The sequence below is a fragment of the Larus michahellis genome, chromosome 2 (assembly GCF_964199755.1).
Source record: "Larus michahellis chromosome 2, bLarMic1.1, whole genome shotgun sequence".
Taxonomy (NCBI): domain Eukaryota; kingdom Metazoa; phylum Chordata; class Aves; order Charadriiformes; family Laridae; genus Larus; species Larus michahellis.
Window position 1 is genome coordinate 133,013,325 of NC_133897.1, and position 22,818 is coordinate 133,036,142.

At 41.6% G+C, this 22,818-nt stretch overlaps 1 protein-coding gene across 10 annotated transcripts in view; it reads left to right on the forward strand.

Moving 5' to 3' along the window:
* The window catches only part of SULF1 (sulfatase 1), a 154,522-nt gene that overhangs the window by 101,107 nt on the left and 30,597 nt on the right, over positions 1–22,818 (forward strand). For all 10 annotated transcript variants that reach the window (XM_074577243.1, XM_074577237.1, XM_074577241.1 and 7 more), the window contains 7 exons: positions 2,975–3,126; positions 5,136–5,305; positions 15,992–16,142; positions 17,152–17,327; positions 17,886–18,014; positions 18,277–18,333; positions 19,332–19,461. In XM_074577243.1, coding sequence (XP_074433344.1) covers positions 2,975–3,126; positions 5,136–5,305; positions 15,992–16,142; positions 17,152–17,327; positions 17,886–18,014; positions 18,277–18,333; positions 19,332–19,461 — 965 coding nt within the window. The remainder of the gene's footprint in view (positions 1–2,974; positions 3,127–5,135; positions 5,306–15,991; positions 16,143–17,151; positions 17,328–17,885; positions 18,015–18,276; positions 18,334–19,331; positions 19,462–22,818) is intronic.

Here is a 22,818-nt window from a genome sequence, read left to right on the forward strand (position 1 = left end):
TTAAAGTTGTAAAATTAAGCAATCTAAAGCAAGGAAATTCCAAGGTGAATTGGCCCTCACCACCTCCAAGCCTCCCTTTTCTTTTCTAAATTCGGTTTGTCTTTTCTCATCCTTATGCCCCAGGTCATTTCATCTCTGCATTTTATACTGGTGGCTTTCTCTCAGGTAATGCCTGAATATCACAGAGAGAGGAGAGAAGGAGAGAAAGAAGCTTACTGTTCTTTATTTTAGTGCCAAAACTGAAACTGTGGAGACTTTCTCAGGTCCATAAAGGAACACCCTATGGCAACATTAAACTGAGAAGCTGTAGTAAGTCTTTCCTGATCATCTGTGTGCTACAGTTTTTCAGAGCTTGACCATTTTGAGACAGATTTTCTTAGCCACCTCTGTTATTTACAAAGGCAACATGTCAAAACCTACAGACACTAGAACTTCTTAGAGAAAAGCTTGCCGATGATTTTTAAATGGGCAAACCCATGTATTTTCCCCTAGCCTTTTTCTTGGAAATTGCTGAACTGTTTGGCTAAAATGTTCCGTGGAGCAAAATGCAGCCTGAGTCAGATAGCATGGAAACTATCTTCACTAATGATTGAAGTTTGGCAAGACTGTAAATAGCAGAGTTCAGGTCTCAGCATTAGTCAATTTAATTATAGGTGGGGCTATCAAACCGTCCTACGTGATAAATTGCCATAACTTCCATTTCATAGCCTGAAAGCCTCTGATCTTTGTGGGAGGCAGGTTGGCAGTGGGGTCCTTTACAGGTTCCCCAAGGTCATGCAGTAGCTGCTGACGGATCCGGGATGGCATTCATGAGGGCTGACCTCAGATCTCCCCTGTAACCACAGACTGTCCTTGATTTTGCTTGGCTCAGTAATGCTTCCTCTCTCTTGGTCACACCACTCTCCCACAATTCTCTTCACTGTTGTCTCACTCTGACTTGTCCTGCCCTTCTTCCCTTTCCTTGGCTTCCCTTCCCACAGTGGTTCAGTCTTTACCCTTACACTTTCCCTGGATGTCTGACTCCCTGAGAGTTTAACCCAGTTTGGCTGCCGAGGAGAAGTATGGTTTCCATTCCGGGACCAACGGTGCTGGGCACATACTCCCTCCCCACAGTCGCCCTCTTCACCTCAAGCGTCTTGACTTCTGGTTGGCCTCAGGAGAAAAAAGGAGAGCAGCTGGGTTGCTTTCTGACTGGCTGTGGGAGGAAGAGCTGGAAGTCTGGTCTAGTGTCTGTAGGACTTGTTTATATGTCACATTCCACATGGTATAGGAAAGTAACATTATATATGACTGTAACCTCTGGTTAGTGACAGTTGGCAGTTATATGATCCGATTACACCATAGTTATGTTGCCTCAGGCAAGTTTTAATTATGAACATTTTGATTTTTCCACCAGTTTTCCCAGGAAGTTCACCACCATGCCCGCATCAATCAGATCTGAATTATTTAAGCCCTCCCACAAATGTGCTTTTTTGGTTAGTTTGAATGTGTCTAGGTTGAATGTGAGGTTTTTCAAAGTGATTTCATTTCCTAGTAGGAAACAAGTAGCGAGGTTTGACGTGTGTCCTGAAGCCCAGCTGAGGAAGCAATGCTGGGCAGCAGCACTCCATGGGCTGGACCGAGCTGGGGTCAGCAGCGAGGGCAGCGGCTGTGTACCACGAGGGGTGCAGCGAGGTGGCCAGCTATCACCCAGAGGAGCTCTGTCCCTGGAAAGACAGAGGTGTCTGTCTTTCCCTCCTCTTCAGGGGTGTCTTATTTTGTGAGCACCTTTTGTGCTGACTGCTGGGGACACGGGCGACAGAACTGCTGGCACAGGGGTGACCCTCCAGGGGCTTGTAAACCTCAAGAAAATTAAAAATGCAAACAGTGAAGTTACTCAGATGTCCCAGTAACTTGCTGGGAACTGACCTGGAGCTAATAAATCCCTGAAAACCCAAGTTGCAGGCCCAGACAGGTGTTTTGTCACCAGAGTTTCCAGGCAGTGCAAAAGCAGGGCAGAGCGATCCAAACTGGCTTCTCTATCCAGGCCAAAGACCATACACAAGCAGCTAAATAGCTTCCATACCAATTTGTCCCTAGAAGCAACATGGCTGCATTTGCCATGGTGCCATGCCAGCATTAATTCACCCTCCCAAAGCCAGTTGGCCAGCTTTTGGTGTCTTTGTATCTTTGGCACAAGTGATTCACAACTCCCAGACAGCTGGCCACATTGTGAGATTGTTTTCCTTTTTACTTCCTTCCAGAGGAATTGTCAGAAGCACCTGCAAACCCTCCTGGGCCTGACAGCAAAGGCTGAAAGTTTCAATCTAAGTGGGTTCTGACTTGTCACCTGGAGCTAATGGAAAAAAAATAGACTTATTTGGCAGGCCGGGTGGAGGTAGTTGACCTCCAAGTCTTTGTCTCTTCATCAGTTTTGCTCTAGAGAAGATATGGTAGCAAAGCAGAGTGGGGATTCCCTCTTGCTCTACCCAAACGTGGGCCCAGCAGGACGGAGATCTGAACTTCCCAGACCTTTTATCAAACCAGCAAATGTAACCAGGTTACTAATCCCAAACTTTCAAAAGTCAGAAGCCAGGCTCCAAAACATCACAGCACTTGCTTAAAACCACAAGGTGTTTCTCAGATGTTGCCTTGCGGCACTCAGTTTTTATTCCATTTTCAAGTGGAAACCAAGAGAAACATACTCATTCTCAAAAAAAAAAACCCTGAAAATATTTCACGTGAGCACTACATTCCAAAAGATTAAGAAGAAAACCTAAAGTCTCGAAGGCTTTCAACTCTCATAAAAACTCTGGAAATAACTTATTTTAATTTCAAAACCCTGTAAGGTATAAAAGGAACATTTTTATAAAGCAGCTCTGACTCATTCTAACACATTTTGTCTTCATTCATGCATGCTTTTGACTCAGACTAAAAGACTTGGATTGCAAAGCCTCATGTATGTGTGTGTTCTTTTTTTTTTTTACCTTCACAGCTTTTTTTGGGAAATACCTCAATGAATACAATGGCAGCTACATCCCTCCTGGGTGGAGAGAGTGGGTTGGATTAGTGAAGAACTCTCGCTTCTATAATTACACCATTTCTCGTAATGGTAACAAAGAGAAGCATGGATTTGATTATGCAAAGGTATTTTCCAGACATATAAATGCTGCATTATTAAGCCATATAAAAATCGCTTTCAGATAATTAATTAACCAGATAATTAATTAATTAACCAACTGCAACCAAGAAATTGAGATGACATTCTCTCTCCAGGGCATTTCAGATCAGTTTCCATGTGAGAGTATTAATTGCACAACTGAACAAAGTTTCCAAAGGCTCATCAGTGCAGCCTGGTGATTCCTCTCTCCCTCCCTCCCTCCCTCTGCTAGAAAGTGATGGTTCTGTGGCAGAAGCAAATAGTAAATAAAAGCCTTTCCCAAAAATAATTGTGCACTTGCACTACTGAACTTTAAAGCTAGTGTTGCCAGTTGTTACCCACATAAGAAGGCTTAGTTCATGCTGTTTTCCATTATACAGTGCACACACAAAATAAGGCTGTGCGCCTGTGGTGTCGGACCGGATATAACTATGAGCATAGATAAGCAGGAGAACACGGCCGTTGGAAAACTTCAGAGCTTGTTCCTGCTCTTGACAAAGTTTGGAAAGTATGCCAAGGTGACCTGCCCACTGCCGTGAAGTTTCTCGGGAAGGCTTAGGAGTGCAGATCCCAGACTTTCCAGCCTGCAGAAAGCAATCTGGAATTTCCTCAGACTGTAGCTCACAGAAGATGATACAGATGTTGCAGCTGTGGTTTCTGACCCATGTAATGAGATTTTATTGGAAGCTCCCGATGCCTGTTTCTGATTTCCCCACCCGTAGAAATTACATGATACTAATTATGTATTTATATAGAGTGGAAAAAAGAAAATAAAGAATATTGGTTAGTTATTCCTTACGCACCCCTGTGCGCGCAGCTAGAATAAATAGGAAAATAAGAGGGGAGTGGATGCTTTGGGAGAGCAGTCATACAGGCATTTCGCTCGAACCGGCCACAAACCCAGAAATTATCACAACACCGGTGCCTCATTACCCATTTTGTACACCAAAAGGTCGCTTGCTGTCTCTCCCACATCCCTGCAAGGATGGTAGCAGCCAGGGCTACCGTGTGTGCTGCAGGAGAGCGGAAGGGGCAGGGGGGACAGGGAGCGGGCGGGCGAGGAGGTCACAGCTGGTTGGCTTGTCCTAGCACCAACAAGCGACACAGACCTTGTCCCTCAGGCTCTGCTTTTGCAGCTGTTCGGGGCCTCGAATCCACAACATATGATTAGTCATGCCTGGAAGTGCTTGAAATTACAAACATTGTCTCAGCACTTTCTCAATGAAGCTCACACTAGACCTCCAGGCCAACAGTGAATGCTCCGAGGTGGCAGGTGGTTTAATTTAAGTTTTCATCTTTTTTTCTCAGTTCCATTTCCTCCCTTCCCCTTGTAGGCTTCCATTTGCCACCTTGGCTGTGGGTTAAGCCAGTTTATTAGCGAGTCACAACCTTAATCTCAGCAGCTGCACTGCTTAAAGTTGCACAATTAAACGAACAGAGCCTCCAGGAATTCAACTGCTCCCTGCATTCGCATTTGCAATTTCTTTGATAAGGATTTTTGCAATCTGTTGCCTGTTGTAGCTTTCTCCCACTTTGTACCTATGCAAAAGTATGATCTGAACAAAGAGCACGCAAGAAATATTTATGTAAACAGAAAAACAATGTTAAGAGTCAATGATTTCTTGCAGTTAGGAGGCATTATCTTGTGAAAGGGTTTTATCAGTGAAATTCAAGAGACAGTCAGTAGAGTCTGTAATTTTAAATGTTACTTAGCATTATATTACAAAATCTGGTAATCATATTTACTTAATGCCTTCTGTTGTATCTGATTTGCAAAATACTGTCTCATTTTATGTGGCATCGCCTGCTTAAGAAAGTAATTACCGCTCAGTCTCCCCTATGCTCCCTCGAATCATACATCTCTTTGATGGTATGGTTTTACTTCCTGATCTGAGCTTTAATGAGGGACTTGAAAATAACATAATAACATGATAGTATGTGATCTAATTAATCATGCACTTTGTAACTTTTGCTTTGTGTTAATCGTATGTTCCAGGACTACTTCACAGACCTAATCACTAATGAGAGCATTAATTACTTCAGAATGTCTAAGAGGATATATCCCCATAGGCCCATAATGATGGTCATCAGCCACGCCGCGCCCCATGGCCCCGAGGATTCGGCACCGCAGTTCTCAGAGCTCTACCCCAACGCTTCACAGCATATGTAAGTCAAAATCACACCCTGCCAGACTCGCTCCTTCGATCTGCTTCTTGTAAGGTATTTGTTTATGGAGACGTTGGAGGGACAGAGAATTCAAATATAAGAAACTGAGAGTAAGCCATGAATGTTCGCTTGTTTCTTTTGCCGTGCTTGCTCCTTTCGGGGAGGAGAGTGACAGCTCTGACCATTATTAAAACAGAGAGAAGCTTTTTTTCCTCCTGGGAAGTTGTGGGAGATTAAAAGGTCAGTATTTGGCTTTGTAAGGGCAGCTTCTTACAATACCCTGAAAATATGTAGACACAGGTCAGGATCTGTTGGAAAGATATTACTTCCTTCGTCTTCCTCTAAGATATGCGCTTCCTGGGCTCTAACTGACTGAATGTGTTGAGAGTAAAAACACCCTTTCATAGCTTTTGAGTGCACCAGATTTGTTTATAGACTTGATACCAGCAGATTCCCAAAATAGCCTATTAGACTTCATTTTTAAATAGCGTGCTTAATCTTTTCTGGTGATTACTCTATAATAAAAAAAAAAAAACCAAAACCAACAACTCCTCATTTTGTTTCTAGAACTGAGGCTAGCTCCAGGTAAAAATCTGAGGATAGGCCTGGATTACCCTTCTTGCTTTATACCTTGAATATTCTGCGTCCTTTTCCTCATAGTGAGGTGTTAGGGAAGCTTTCCATTGCCCTTCTCTCTGCCATGGGCATATGGACCACTCTTTCCATTTGTGCTTAAACAATATCTTTGCACCTCTTTCGACACAGAAAAAAATTAATAAGGTATTTTATGTGGTTTGTACATTGATTTAGCCTCTGAAAATGAGGAGGAATCGGCTTCATCACACAGTGGCAAAGCTCTTTGGTCTACAAATTGCATTTTGGACACCCTGCAGTAGCTCACACACAGGGATGGTCTTTGTAGTTACATTAACTAGTTTAAAATTGCAAGGAGTAGCAGTTACTGCATAAACTGGATGCATTAACTCATCACTCGTTGGGACCAGGAAGAGATTTACTGTTCACAGCACATGGTTAAATATTTGTTAGTTTGTATTTTTTTATCCTCTTATTGACTGCCACTTTCTAGATATGCCGCTTTCCCTGACCTTACATCTTTAACGATATTTTTCTTATCCTATATTCTCAACAATCCTACATTCCTGACACTAGACTTTGCAAGTGACACAAACCAGTCATCAATGGTTCATAGTTATTTAGATATTCAGGGTAATTCCTACCTGAATACAGAATTTATGAGATTGATACCTTAGTTTGTAAATATTCACTTAAAATTGGTTCTCAAGTCATCATGCTGAAGAATTATTAACAACTTTTTATGTCCTACAGATAAAATAAGATAGACATGAACCCATAGAACCTGTCCTATAGGGTTGCATGAAAGACCTTTCTAACTCAGTATCCTGAATTATGTGCTCCTGCAGAAAGCAGCAGGGAATGCTTAGGGGGAGAAAAAAAAAAAAAAAGAGAGAGAGAGAGAGAGAGGGGAATCCTTTTTGCTTGTTTTTCCAGCTTCTGAAAATCACCAGTTTAGGTGAAGCATCCAGGCCACTGTGCCCCATTCTCTCTCCATCGGTGTGCTCTCTTTTTGAACCTCGGTGGCAGCCTCACCGTCCTGCAGCAAGTTCCATAGTGCCACACTGTGTGTCAGGGACAAAGCACCGCTTCTTTCCTTCTAAACCTGGAGCCTGTCCATGCCACCGGTGTCCCCTACTTTCCATTGTCTGAGGAATAATGAATAGTCACTACATCAAATTTAATGGACCTCTCCCATGTCTTCTTTCAATCACCCCTTTTCATAGCAAGAGAGTTATATCTATTCGTTCTCGCTCTGTTCAACAGATTGCTTCCCGTTTAGTGGCGCAGATTGCCTGGCCTCAGGCAAGCCATCCTGTCTGCTGGGGGACTATCCATCATACAGGAGGATAGGATTCAAACTGTTTCCGCTTAGCTGGGTGGACCGCGTCTGGAAGAAAAGCACTGAATCATTGTATCTTGCTCTACCTCTCCCCAGGCCAAAGCAACTCATTTTAGGCTCCGTGCTCACTGGCTTCTCATAAAAGCGTGCTTGTAGGAACTTGCATTGGTTTATCATCCTCCTGACGCTTTCTGTTGCCTGATGCTTCCAGCCTACTGGTTTTCTAGCTTGTGCTGCTAGAACCAATGGGTTTAGTTAGTCTCCAAAATTTTAACTGCCTCTCCACCTTTTACAGGTTGCGTGTCACCTGCAAAGATCAAGCAACAATCCTAGTTATCTATTTGCAGGCTTAGTGTCATTTGAGTACTTGTGTAAATTATTTTTTGTTTGCACGGATTCCTGGGGTCTAAATACCTTGCCCTGTTAGGCTACTTGTGAAACAGCCCAGAATATGAGACTCAGCTGTGCTGCTGCTTCTTGTCTTCTGGTGTTGTTGATTTCTTGGCAACCTCCTTGCAAAGAGTGTTTTCTCTAGTGACCTCAAGAGATCCTTGCTGGGTTGTTTTGTGTTTCCTATTGCACTGACAGACTGCATGTGTTAGAGTTCAGTCTACAGACTAAGAAATGAGACAAACTGAAGATAAACTGCCAATTTGGGTGGCTGAAGCCTCCAAATAACTGATTTCTCTAGCAACAATATTAGCAACGCGCTCTAAAAGATATAAGAAGTTCAGTTCTCACAGAAATATTCGGTGCTCCCTGTGAAAACAGCACAAGAACAATAAAATCCCTCCTGCCAAGGTTTGTGTAATTTGAACGTTTAACCCTTAGGTTTTCTTCCTTGGTGGTCAAGCACCATTTGAATCTCTTTCTTTCTGACCTTGGGTGAAAGCCATCTGACCTTGGATTTTGTTTTTAAAAATGTAGTTGCTATATCATGTTACTGTAACGCCTACCTCCAACAAAGAAGGGAAACCAGGTCAAAAGCTGCTTGCTGGCTTTACAAACTGAGATGGAAGGTTATACCTACAAACCAAGGATTAAGATAGCCTGTCAACCACATGTGAGGGGAAGTTTTGCTTAAAAGGACAGTAGCTGAAGCAAGACCTTAAATTATGTGACATTTCTTTGCTGGTAAAGTGCCTAACATTTGATTGAAATACTGTCTGTATAAATTTTTAAAAAACACAAACCGTAAGTTTGTTTAGAAGACATTTTCCACAGCGTGTATGCAGAGGGGAGCTGCTACACCAGGAAATACTCCCATTCAGGGAAAGGTCTGCCCTCAAATGGGAGTGTCCATTGGTCTCATTTCCCCACTTAACAACGTGGAAAGAAGAAAATCAAGTGAATGCAGCAGCAAAGTCCATAAGATATATGAAAAACCCATCAAAGCCAAAAAGAAAAGGAAGAATTACATACCATCATTACTTTACCGTCCTGTCCTCCTCAGCACAACAGCCTGCTGGAGCGGCATGAAAAGTCTTACAAGGAGAAGAAGGGTAATGGTGTGTCCACTGTTTTATCGTTAATTTTAAGTGAACCCTGCTAATTCTCATTAGCTCCAGTTTAACAGACTGTATCATACTGGAAGCAGCAGACACTCTCTATTGTTTTTAAGCATCCATTCACCCTCCCACTCTCCCACCTCTCCTCTCCTTAAAACATGTCCTGTTTCTGACACCTAAAAATATTTCTGAAAGTTTATGCTGGCTGCTGTCTCCATAATGAGTGATATATTTTCTGAAAATAAATCATACTGATGCATTTCCTCTAGTTATGCCCAGAAGTTATTTCCGTGGAAGAAAATGGGACTGGAGAAGATGTACTAGATGAAGGCATTACATGGATTATTGCTGTGGTAATGAACATCGTCTGTTGGGGAGCAGGGTTGCTAGACCTTTGGAAAAGCTGTTGTTAAATATGAAGTTACGACACAAGAGGTGGCTCTCTAGGTGCCCCTGGCAGCTGTTACAGGGGAATCTTGTTCCATCAGACGGCTGAGTAGGAAAGCTCTGACTCAAAGGATGCTCTAATGAAAGACTGAATTCTCAGTTATGCTCAGGGCCTCTGGCACTTTAACTTCCCTTTACCTTCCAGTGTGAACCAGTCCTAGGGGAAATGTGAATCAGATCTAAGCTGTTTATAAGCTGTGAAGTAAACAAACATTAGAAGCAAAAATCTGCGGGAGGCAGGTTTACTGAAGAATGTAAAAAATGGAGATCTGAAACACTGCTGGCTGTGCTGAGTTAAAGATCCTTGGGCTGGCAGGAGGACTGACAACCAGATTTTATGGTTACCTGGAAGCAATCCTATTGCCACGCTGAATATCTTAGGAGGAGCAGCTAGAAATGGTATGTGGGAAGAGAGCGGAAAGCTTCCCAAGGTAATGTGAGAAAAAGTAAATGGTATGAAAGGCAGAACTTTAAATTTCCATTTAAAGATGGTATGAAAGGTGCTGAAGGACCAGGTCTGGCGGTAGCAGTGAGTTTGCAGTAGTGAAGCATGAAAAGCAATGCTATTGCACCTCCAAATCCCCAGAGCAGCCTTAACTGCGAATTTGAGGTGTGAGAGGGGTGCCGTCAGGGTGCCTTCTAGTCACTGAGGCTGAGTCGCGAACATCTGCCAGTTACAGTGGTATTTCTTGTAATGTGGACACTTACTCATTAGAGTAGGATCACACATTTGCATCAGTAATAAATCTTGACATGTCAGTGTGTCTCCTCACAGCTGGCCTGAGGCCCACTTAGGCTCCTGACTTGGAGGTAAATGATCAAAATCACCACGTACGTCATTGCGAGTGTGACTTTAAACACGACTAGAAGAAATAGTGTGACATAGAAATGTGGGAAGATTTTAGTTACCCAATTAACTTCTGCATCAGCAACAAATATTTTTTCCTAAAATAAAAAGGTGTTATATTTAACGGGTAACAACTTTTTTTTCTTCTTTATTGTTGTGTTACACTTCAGGGGTGAAACTTTCATACCTCACATCCCCTGATATATAAATATCGCTGGGTTTAAAAGATTCATCTTTTAAAAGGTAGGGAAAGTAGACCCAGAACGGTGACGTTCAACTTCACATTAATACTGACCACATCACTTGTCATGTTTTTTTGACTTTTAATTTTGCCCGGAACCTAGGCTTCCTGCTTTCCAAGAACAGTGTCTAAAACCAGAAGTCTCCTTTCCCTGAAAACAAAGGATTTGCTTCTTCTGTTTATTTACTCTTTTTCTGAAGAAACATGACCACTTAGGCAACGTTTGCTAATCATATTTCAAAGAATAATATAGGTGTTAGTTTTGTAAAGAAACTATTCTTTTTTCACAAGGAGTTTTGCCATAGGTATTATTTTAAAATGTTGTTGACTTTTATTTTTATGAAAAGAAGATGTTCTTGGGGCTTATAAGTACTTTATTATTTTCACTAACTGGAGGACTCCCAATGCAAACAGATTAGCCAAACACTTTTGGGATAAAAACCCCCGAGAACTAAATGGAATTATTCACAATCAACATTTTTGGACAGTATTTTTGTGGTCATAATTTTCCTTTGTTGGATAAAAATAGGAGGGAATTAGGAAATTGTAAATAGAGGCAGGTTTTTAGTATGAGCAATTGAACAAATGTAAATATGCTTGTTTCTTTCCATGTTAACCCATCTGAAAGGGAAATGTATATATTTAGATCAAACTTTTAGAAAACAAATGTTAATTTAAAGTTGCACTGAATTCTGGGAGCTCTTAAAAAATATTGTGCCCTGCTTTATTCTATTCCACGCAGATACCACAACGGTGTAAAAAGCATTTGCCAAGCTGAATCTCCCATTCTTTTCTTAACCTGCAAAGTATCTTTTTATAATAATGATTTGCAGAAGGGCTTCATTCCATGTGTTTCATTGAATATCACACAAAAAACAGTTCAGTTACTAGTAGAAGATAGGATAATTCATTCCTGATCGATTTGCTCTTTGAGGGTCCCATTTCAATAGGTCCTCAAGTACAAGCATCCATTGTTTGGGGTTGCTGGTTTGGTTTTTTTAATTTCTTGTCTAACTTAAAGTTGTTGTGGTACCTTAGAAACCAAATGAGATGCATTGCCTATTTTAAACTTCAAATTTAAATACACAAATAAAGTAAGATTAATTAAAATGTGTGATATGGAATGCTGATTGTTCATGTGGCTGAAGGTTAGTGAGGCCTTTTGGACTCAAGCGACAAAGCTGAATGCTAATATAATTCCTTTCCTCCCAACATAACTTTAGGTATCTATTTGAACCAGTGCTTGCCGATAAATAACTGATAATTTCATGGTGAATCTTTCTTTAAAGAGAAAAGTGTACTAGTGCTTATAGATAACCTACTCCTTCCATAACCTGTAGGACACTTTGTTATCACCACTGTGGGCTTCCCTGCTGCTGTTTAACAGGTGGTAAATAGACAGTGGTTGCAATTTCCATGATAGGGCATAAGCAAAACGATGGACATTGATGCAGAGACGTTAAACGCTAACAGAACTCATACCCCAAAACTCAGCCCTTTCCTGAGGAGACTGTAATCTAAAGCTAGAGAAGGTTAATACTATTTTACTTTTTCGGTTTTTTCAAATATGCATGTAGAATGGGATGATTTCTCTGTAAATTTATTCACATAGGTGTATGATTACAAAATCTCGGGGTGAATTTTTTTTCTCATTCTGAGAACATGTTTATGGGAAAGTGCCTGACTGGGTTCGGCATTTGTTACTGTTAGGCATTTGGGATTTTTTTGTTAGTTAAACTGGGGGTATCAATTTGAAATTTTATGAATCTGACATCTTCCTGTGTCCTGCCCAGTGCCAGAACAGACCTGTGACAGAGTGCCGAGAAGTTTCTGTGTAGGAAGTTCTGCATAGTGTGTGTTGGACAAATGTAAGAGAGCAACTGAGCAACCTAGATTTGCCCAAGGTAGTATAGCCTACAAGAATGATAAATACTATACATATTTGGTAGAGTAATCATTTCCTCTCTCAATCCTTACCCTCTCTACAGATTTAATATTCATGTAGTATGTTGCTGGTCATTTTAGAACCATCCTACATGTGGGGGAGCACTTTTCCATGTTATCTATTTTCGTAACATGTAAAATGAACTCTCAGTCAGTCTCCGGGCACACATTCAGAGGTTTAAGTGCTTTACTATTTGCTGATCAACTAGCAAGATTGACCTTGAAATCGGACACTGCTCCTTACTGAACTCTGGGGCGGCATCTGAGCTGCTCAGGGTAAGCCCAGCAAAGACCGACAGGCAGGTATCTCCTTGCCAGGCTTAGAGGCCATGGACAACCTGAAAATGATGAGGTACCTGGCACGGTCTGCTGATCATGGATCAACAAATGGGCTCAAGACAAGATAGCCTCCATGACTGAGAAAAGGCAATAGAAGACACAGTACATTTCTTCTATCCGGTATTCCCAGTGCTAGGAGGAATCAAGGAAATGTAGATGGCTGTGTTACTTTACAGTAGTACTTGTCAATGCAGACCAAAGCTGTTCCCAAAAAGGGAAGAATAGAAACAGTGACAGACCGTGTCATGATGACTTTCAAGGGCTAACAACAGCTGAACATTTAGCTGATATCTCCTACTGCTGTGATAAACAGTTATTACCGACAGTGAAGAAGTCTGCTGGCTTGGAAAGGTTTTCAGAAATCAGCAACATTCTCCCCAGAATCCACCTCTGTTGTGTCTGTTGTGGCATTTTTTACCCCCACAAAAGGTAGACAGATGTGAGGGCAATGTCAGGTCACCTCTCACCTATGTGCCTGGCAAGCAGTGCCGTTCCGGTGGAATTCTGCAAGGTACAACAAAGAGGGGTGGGCAGGGAACACAGACAAGCTGTGGGCGTTTTGGATTCCTTTCTGTCTCTTCCCTAGCACTCTTTCCCCTCCACTTTGGGCCCCCATTTCACATTTCTCCATCAGCCACTGGCATTGGATATTTCGCAGAAGGTCCTGTTCCTTGACTTGCCTGGGAGGAAAATTCTGCTCACTCTCTGCCTACTGCATTTCTCACCCAGAAAATTCAAAATGCATTTAGGAAGTGTCTGTGAAAGGTTTTAACCGCCCCGCTAAACCCTTGAGTGCTGCTTTTAAAGACTATCCATTATGTGGAGGAGGCTTCTGACAATGGCCTGGGAACGTGAGACCTGAGCCTGCTTCAGCAGCTGGCTCTCCTTCCTGGCACAGCGGCAGGCTGTCACAGCGCTGCCGGCTGAGCGCGGCTCACAGCCACCTCATCCCGCCATGGCGGGGGCACTCAGGAGTCTGCTGGAAAAAAAAAAAATAAACCCAGGGTTTTGCTGGAAAACACTGATTAATCGAAACTGAGCTCTTTCATGGGAAAAATCTCATTTGACAAACTTCCAAAGAAGCAGAGGAAAGTTTGCGCTGGAAGTATCCTTCCTTTCTGTCAACGTGCCTGATACCTGATAGGTGACCAAAACTCCTAAGACTTGTTTCTTCAAAGTCTAGGGCTCCATCAGTCCATCTGCTAGGGCTGCTGGCTAGCCAACGACCTAGAGGACTGTGCTCCTGGGCTCAGTTTCATTCATTTTGTGGTAATATAAACATTCCTTTAAAAAATCAGATTTCTACCATGGGAAATGTCAAAATTTTGACTTTTCAACCCGAAATGAAAGACTTTCCATCAGAAAAGGAATTTCACTTTATGTTTGTCTTTGTTAACCTTTCCATACATCTTAGGAAGGAAGTACTCAAGGAAACGTTCACAAATCCTGTGTTACCATTGTCTCACTTCTGTTTTCCATTGATGATAATTGTTAAGTAAGTTAATCAAAATGATCTGTATATACTAGAAACATATGTACTTCACAAATTCTCCCTAAACTCTCAAAAATGTGGACTCCATTAATTTATTGCAGTTGACTATCAGTCTATTACCTTTCCCATTCAGACAATTTTTATCCTCGGAATATATAGTTATAGGTTTTGCATACTATAGCAGATACAGTAAAATCAACTGCTTCAGTAAAATCAAATGCTTACACCATTCAGTGATCACGTACAACCACGTCAAGAAAAATGAAAGCTGAATGAAGGACTGGTCAAAGGTTATCAGTATACAATGTTCTGATATTGTTCAGTGCTACCTTTTACAAAAGGACAACTACACCTAAACACTTCTGTGGGGAAAACGTACTTTTGCATAACGCACATTAAAATTGTCAGTATCTAAACAGTAAATTAATATTGAATCGGATTTTGGTTATAAACTGAAAAGAGAAACATAGGAATCAAATCATTCCGATCATACAGCATTTTTTCATTTTCTATTTTCATTTCTTTTTTAAAGGTAATGCTGGGATACATGTATCATACTGCAGTGTATTAGAACGGGGGAAAAAATAAAAACCAAAGAACTTCATCAAAATGGCAAAGCCTAGATTCTCAAAGCCTCGATTCTACAAGTGTTAGAGAAGGAAGGTGGTCATATGTAAATGAGACTGTTACAGGACATGGATTTCGTTTGGTTTCTTTTCACCTTTTTTTTGTCATGTATGCTAGGTATAAAAACAGGATTAATGGAAAGCTTTTGTACTGTGCATAACTGTACAGCAAATTTACTGGGCATATTTTTTGCAGTACCTTTTCTTCAGAGGCGATATATATGTGAATGTATTCTTGTTTCTCACATGATATCCTTCAAAAATTCACTGTCTGTGGATAGAACACCCCTCTTAAATCTTTCCTTTGATGTTTGTGCAAACTCCTAAAGCATCATTCTTTGCTTTAGTAGGACTCTGCGCCATACTTCTTCTTAGCGCTAGCATCGATAGCAGTATTAGTTCAATATTGTTGTCATAGTTCCAGTTAAACTGGTAATGCACCGTGCTTTGTATTCACACACACAAAAAATAGCACCTCAACTGGATTTAGTGTATAAATAAATGCTATTTTGGTATGGGCAGAATTTGCACATCTACCACATCACCAAGCATCACTGGGATGTAGCTCATGTGAGGGCCAAAGGCAAGTGATAGAGCCTGAATGGGGGTCTGGAGTCAACAGCGCTGGTTGCAGCACCTTCTCAGCTTTCTCCTTCAAGGCCACAAGCATGGCTTCCTATCGGAGCTGACCCTGTGCCCAGGCAGGCGGCGCCAGGGGGATTGCACTCGGGTCCTGGCAATGCTTGCGCTCGCCTTTGGTGATGGGGAGGGGAAAAAACTCTTTGGAGCCTCTTGAAAACTGGTAACACCAGAGCTACTGTTCTTATCTCAGTACCTACTACTAAATTTCTTTATCCCACAGGAAAATAACTTTCTTGTGAGTTTCATTGAACTTGTGCTAATATAAAGGTAATTTCCCCACTGGAAACATCAGGGCAATTTACATGATACTAGGGGGAAGTAGTAATCTTTGATGTTTGACTTTCTTAATTTTTCTACTTATCTTTATAGGATGCATCATTCAGATGACCTTTTCTAATGATTACAGATCTAGTAGTGTTATTTGAGCCTGAAAGAAAGCTCAGAAAGCAAGTGGTTAAAAAATGTTGAGGAAGTAATGTAGGAACCAATGAAGCCTGGAAGCCACTGAAGTGATGTTTGTGATATTTTACATTCGGAATACCAGCTCCTACATGGAATATGTGATTTAACTGTTTGTTGGCTATTCCTGTGCTAGAGGAGTTCCCACCTTCCTCTGAGGCCTGTGATGCTGCACAACTTTTCAGATCCTTTCTTTTCCTTACAGCACTCCCAGCTATAACTACGCACCAAACATGGATAAGCACTGGATCATGCAGTACACGGGGCCCATGCTGCCTATCCACATGGAGTTTACAAACGTCTTGCAGCGCAAAAGACTTCAGACCCTGATGTCAGTTGACGACTCTATGGAAAGAGTGAGTTCAAGAAACTACTCTGAATGCAATCTTTTTAGTCGGTTGCAAAATTAAATGAATTCTTTCTTTACCGTCACAAGCCGCAGCCTGGGGAAAGCCCCTGGGTACAAAGAATTACTCCACATATTCTCAGTAGAAATGAATTCTGTTTATGTTGTCTGCAACACAGTGCCAAGCTCCTCGCTTGCTTCTTTCAATCGCTGGGTGAATCAGCTGATGATTTTTTAAAAAGGAAAAAGTCACTGGGCCTAATATAAAGCCTGGTATTAACAGAAGATGCATCACCTGTGTGTACACATGGATAGACACAGGTGCACACACGACAACTTCTATTCATTTCACACACTCCCTTCACAGTTCATCCTTCAGCTGAAATCTGGGAATTGGCAAATCACAGCAACTCAGGTGTCAGTCTGCTGGTGTTTGCAGAAGTTAGGCAATGCAGTGTACAGCTAATTATAGGTAACGTGATACATGAACTATTAGGTGTACTTTGCATGACTTTTTGTTCAAAAATCAAGCACCATGACCAAAGATCTTCCCCCAGAGACATTTCTTTAAACTTTAATAAAAATTTACAGCCTTTTCCCAAGCCCACAACTGTAAGGAATGAGAAAGTTGTAGACTAACACAGTAAATCAAATACGAGTACTGTTCACCCTAAAGCTGTAGCAGACTTTTTCCCAAGCTGTGTTTGAGTACACAATGACTTTTGGACATACGGATACAACCATATTAGTGTTAACATATTTTGCTATTTTAATTTTCTGGACTTGTTTAATTTTCCTCTCTGTCAAATGTGAAATTAAACTTGTAAGCTGAATTTTTTAACAGCGCAGTAAAGATGAGATGTAAAAATGCCCATCCCCAGAGTGTCTCTTTTAACAACCTCATCGATGTCATGTTTGGTTCTGTGTATTTACGGAAGTAAAATTACAGTTATACATGATTATGCACAAAACATATTTTGCTGCATTTAATTCAGACTTTTTCCTGTGCTGTGTTGCAGTTATACCAAATGCTTACAGAGATGGGAGAACTGGAGAATACCTACATTATTTACACTGCTGACCATGGTTACCATATCGGGCAGTTTGGACTGGTCAAGGGGAAGTCAATGCCGTATGACTTTGATATTCGAGTTCCTTTCTTTATTCGTGGTCCAAGTGTAGAGCCGGGATCAGTGTACGTTCTCTTATGTCTCTACCACAGCTGTTGAATCTAATGTAAAATTTTTCTAAGAGCATGTAATTATCACTCTGTCTAGTTTCATTTCATAAAGGATGTCCTGTTACTGTAGAGCAATGAGTCTTACAAAGAGGCACGTCTTTCATTTTGTATATTATTAATAAGTTATGATGCAGATGAGAAGGTCATATAATGTGTAGTCCTGTAGGCTTTGGGTTTTGCTTTTTAAAAGTAGGTGCTCATCTTTACTGTTCATCTTGTGGTTTAGAAGAAGGGATGGTGTCACGCCCTCATTGTCAATGAGGTAAGAGTTGTGGCTACTGCACCTCCTTGTTTTATTGTGCTTAGCTTTTTCTTTGTGATGACAGTCTGCCGTACTGGCCTGTCGTCGTGAGAATCGTAGCCTTCAAAGGGGATTTTCTAAACTTAGTGCTTCTGTAGAGCTTTACATCTTCAAAGCCCTGATAAACATTAATGACCATTCTATTTCCAAGAGAATGTGAAGACTTACATATTGAACACATGACAACCATGACCTTTTCTGTTGATTTGCAGAGTGCCTCAGATAGTTCTCAACATTGATCTCGCTCCAACAATTCTGGATATAGCAGGACTTGACACGCCTCCAGATATGGATGGCAAATCTGTCCTAAAGCTTCTGGACTTGGAGAGACCAGGAAACAGGTGGGTCCCAGCATATTTTTTTTTTAGCCAGTTCAGAAGCAAACACCTAAGTAAATCAACAACTTAGTGGAAAAAGATTCTGTGAAAATGAGCTGTGTCATGCCAACGACCACAGCTTTCGCATTTGAAGAGTCTCTTAAATAGCACATCTATAAAACTGCAGGTATATATAAGTGAAGAGGTGTTTTTTCAAAAATAAATTGTTAACACTAGCAGTGCTATATATGGGTGCCAGCAGTAAATATTATTGTTTTGCTTTCAGGTTTCGAACAAACAAGAAGACCAAAATTTGGCGTGACACATTTCTGGTGGAAAGAGGGTAATTATTAGGGGTGAGAGAGTTTTGGGAGAGCCTGCCTGTTGTGAACACTCTCTTGGACATGCTTTCCTTTCTGGTCCCTCCTCTGCCTTTTTATGGTCAGCAAAGCAGTAAATTTTGCAAGCAAACTTACAGGCCTGATTTGTTTCCTAGTTTCCCACCACTGGCTTTGCAAGCGGCTGTTCTCCCAAATCCCTGCCTCTGAAGAAATTTGAAAGCATGCTTTTCTGGCGACTCTCCTAGCCTGTACCTCCTCTTTCTCTAACATCGTACTTGTGACCATTTACATCATCATCTGACTCATTTTCTTTCCAAATATCTGTTTCAAATCCAGCTGTGCAGAATCCTCTTATCAACCGATTTTGTATTTTCCATCACATATTGGAAACATTCTTTATTTTTGTTCCAGCTAAGCAAAGACTTATGTGTAAATGAGATTTATGACCGTAACTGCTCCTCTTTTCACTGATACCTCTTTACGCCCTCTCACCTTGCCAATTACTGCTGTGAAAATTTTCTCTGAGTAAAAATTTTACAGCAATTTCCGTGTGGCACTTTACAGATTATGAAAATCTTGTATGATGTAGCACTTAACAGTGCATATAAGACATATTGTAATATAAAAGATATAGCCGAGGTAGGGCTGAATGAGTATGGAAGCCCTTAAGTCTCTTCATCTGGGCTTTTCAGCCAGCCGAGTACTGCTTCAGCGTGTTTTGCTTTGTGAAAGAACATACATTTATGTATGAATGGTGCTGAACTGTATCAGTTAGATATATTTCAGCAGCCCTTATTTCTCTTTGGGTAATTTCCAGCAAATCACCTGAGCCTTTTTTTCACTACATGACCTACACTGAAGGTCAGTAACAGAAGTGTGGGGATTTTTTTTCCCTGAGAAGACATTAAATCTTCAAGTAGCTTTGCTTTTTCAGGTGAATTAATCATCTCCAGAGTTTAGAGGAATGTACCTAAAATAGTCAACTTTATTTCTTTCAAAGCAAATTTCTACGCAAGAAGGAAGAATCCAACAAAAACACTCAGCAGTCTAATCAACTACCAAAATATGAGAGAGTAAAAGAACTATGCCAACAAGCAAGATACCAGACAGCCTGTGAACAACCAGGACAGGTAAGCTACAAACAACTGCAGTCTTCCATGTAACACAGGGGAATACCTATTTTTCACTACTGATCAAAAGAATTTGAAGACTATGGCATTTGGAAGATAGCTAAAGACCATTATTCTGAATATCTTCAGAGTGAAGAAAACCAGACACAAATGGCTGTAAGCAATGGTCCAATTTAAGGTGTTGGAGGGCTGGTCCTTAGTTTGCTGTTCCAGTACAGGGTTCATAGTAAAAATCCCATGCTCAAACATAACAGAAGATGACTACTTTGACAGACACAGTGTATTTCTAAATATGCAAGAAAATTCAATGGTAATTATAAATAAGGGAGAGAAGATTTTTGAGCAGTGAAAGCTTGTACTCACTGGGCTAATTCAGAATTACGGAAGCAAACTAGTGAGTCCTATGCTTACACATGAGGACAGGCTGAGAGAGTTGGGGTTGTGCAGCCTGGAAAAGAGAAGTCTCCGGGGAGACCTTACAGCAGCCTTCCAGTACCTGAAGGGGGCCTACAGGAGAGATGGGGAGGGACTCTTTATCCGGGAGTGGAGCGATAGGACAAGGGGTAACAGTTTTAAACTGAAAGAGGGGAGATTTAGATTAGATATTAGGAAGAAATTCTTTACTGTGAGGGTGGTGAGGCACTGGAACAGTTGCCCAGGGAAGTTGTGGATGCCCCATCCCTGGAAGTGTTCAAGGCCAGGCTGGATGGGGCTTTGAGCAGCCTGGTCTAGTGGGAGGTGTCCCTGCCCAGGGCGGGGGGGTTGGAACTAGATGGTCTTTCATGTCCCTTCCAACCCGAACCATTCTGTGATTCTGTGATTTGCTGGGATGAACAACTGGACAACACACTTGGTAATCATCATGCTTTATAATATATTGAAACACCTTTAATAGAAGGGTCTCCTTGCTCAGAAACACTTGCTTGTTTAAGGTCACTGTAAGGATTCAGACAGTGATACCCATACCCAAGCATTACTTTTTCTTCTTGTAGCCGTAATAATTTCAGTGTAATGCCTGACTGATACCAAGGTCTAATTGCCTGCTTTCAAAACCAGAAGTTACTACACCCCTGACTAGTATGCTTGTACCTGCGGCTCTGTAGTGTGTATACAGGGAGGGAGATAAATTAAGACATAGTGAGGCTGACACCAAATTCTTTTCAATCTGTTATGAATTAATGCTATACCTATAGTAACATATGGAGCTGAATTTACTGGGAGGGAGCTTTTTTTTTTTGCTATGGAGGGAAGCTGTATGCCTTCCCACCGACACCACCTTCGACCAGGCACACGCTGGGGGCCCCAGGCAGCGGCTCGCAGCCTCCCTGCCGTCCTCCCCCTCCACCCCTGTCCCCACACACCTCCCCGCAGGAGTGTGAGGCGATTTCCCCCAGGCAGGCGCTTGCGCCTTTCCCTCAGATGTTTGCTCAGACCGCCGCAGCCGGCCATAGGCCTGATGCTGGAATATCGGTAAACTGTTTTGAACGGGAGCATAAAGCCTCTCTGTGCTCCCCTTCCATCTGCAGCCACCCATGGTGCTTCACCCAGGGCAGGCAGAGCTGCGCACAGCAAACCGGAGGGCGCTGGGGAGAGCTCGCGCACTTAACAAAATGCTCCGTCCCTACCTTTCCCCTTCTCGTTCATTAGAGCGTAGTGTTACAGTAAATCTCGGTTAATCCCAGATTGGACTGGAATATGTTTTGGCTGGCACATCCTCGGCCAGGTCCTCTGCCACAGCTCTCACCTCACACATGCTCCTTAAACGTGGCTACTTTTGAAGGGATATACACAATATCACAGAGTCAGCCAAGAGCAAAGTTTTCAGGAGTTCAAACACTGCCATTGTAAATAGAGATTAAATTTGAAAAAACTGAACATTTTTATAAAAACTACGGGAGATCAATGGAGTCATTTAGCCTGTTAGACGCTAAAATGTTTAGTTTTAAAATACCAAAATATTTTCTTTGCAATTATTTCTTATATTTATTACCTCTTAAGCCAAAACTCCAGGCTTGGAATAGCTTTACTTTTCCACGTGTGAGTAGAAAAGGTTAAGTGTCCTGACCAGGTATCACACCTGAAGCAGTAGAAAACACCGGTCACAGCCGCGTTCCCAGCCCACTGCGGTAGACTTGTCTTTCCATCCCATATTGGTGAATCCCATTTGATCAAAGGGCGGAGGCAGAAGGCCTTGAGTCAGCAAGGAGCTTACAAGAGCAATGGTGCTTGATAGCGGCTCTCCCACCTATGATCCCCTCATTTAGGTCCTTTAAGTTCAGAAGATACGTTGGCTCCACAGAGCCCAGCAGCCATCCCTCATGGCTGAATGAAGGACAGGGCGGAACTGACCTTTTTAAGACCAATTTTCAGACCTAGCCATTGGTGTGTATAAATGACTTTCTTAAGCAAAGGGACCAAAGTTAGCCCTGATACTTCTAACATCCGGAAGGCTTCTTACAGGGATGCCTTTTTAACCCCCCTGTAATGCTTACATAGGTGAAGGGGAGAGAGGTAAAAGAGAGCATCTGTCATTTGTTTTAGTGGCCAGCCCAGCCCAAACCATGGCACAAAGTTAAACATGCCCACAGAAACCTCCCGTCAGACAGAGCGATCACAATTTCTCTCTCAGGGATGGGCCATATGCAGTTTTCACAGGAAATTCAACGTCGAATAGGAAGGGTGTGAATTTAAAGAGCGACACTGGAAATAACATGAATATCAGCAAAGCACTGCAGTGTGAAATAAGTGTCCGCAGGATTTTTTCCATGTAGAAAAGTTCTTAAAGAAAATTAAAAGTTAATAGGCCAAATCATTTTACTGTAGCCCAAATGGTTTTCGATGTGCAATATGAGGCATCGTAGTTCAACGTGAGGTTCTGCCAGCAGATTCCCCCTAGTCATTTTGCACCTCTTGGAAAAGAGAAAAAGGAAATATTGTTATGTGGGTCTTAACTTGGTTTTATCTTTTGAGATTAGTATCTTTAATTTAAATTACATAGATGAATGCATAGAAAAAAAATCTTCATTTTAATTATGATGGTTTATAATACTTCCTACATTTACTCTAAGCGGTTGCTGTTAACATCACTTAAATTAAAATCACCTTCACAGAATGAGTGATTGCTGACAGATTTTTAAATAATGAAGTTACTGGTCTGTGGGAAGTTGCTGCTAAATGTCTGGAACTAAGAATAAGCATTTGGTGAATTAATACACCAATGTAATGTCTAGTACATTTAGAGCTTGTTCTTCATTTTAATTTACTTTAGTCAATATCTAGTTCATTTGAAATGGAGAACACAGTGGGGAGTTGAAAAAGAAGAAAATTTGTTTTTCCTGTATTAAAATGAGGTGTGAT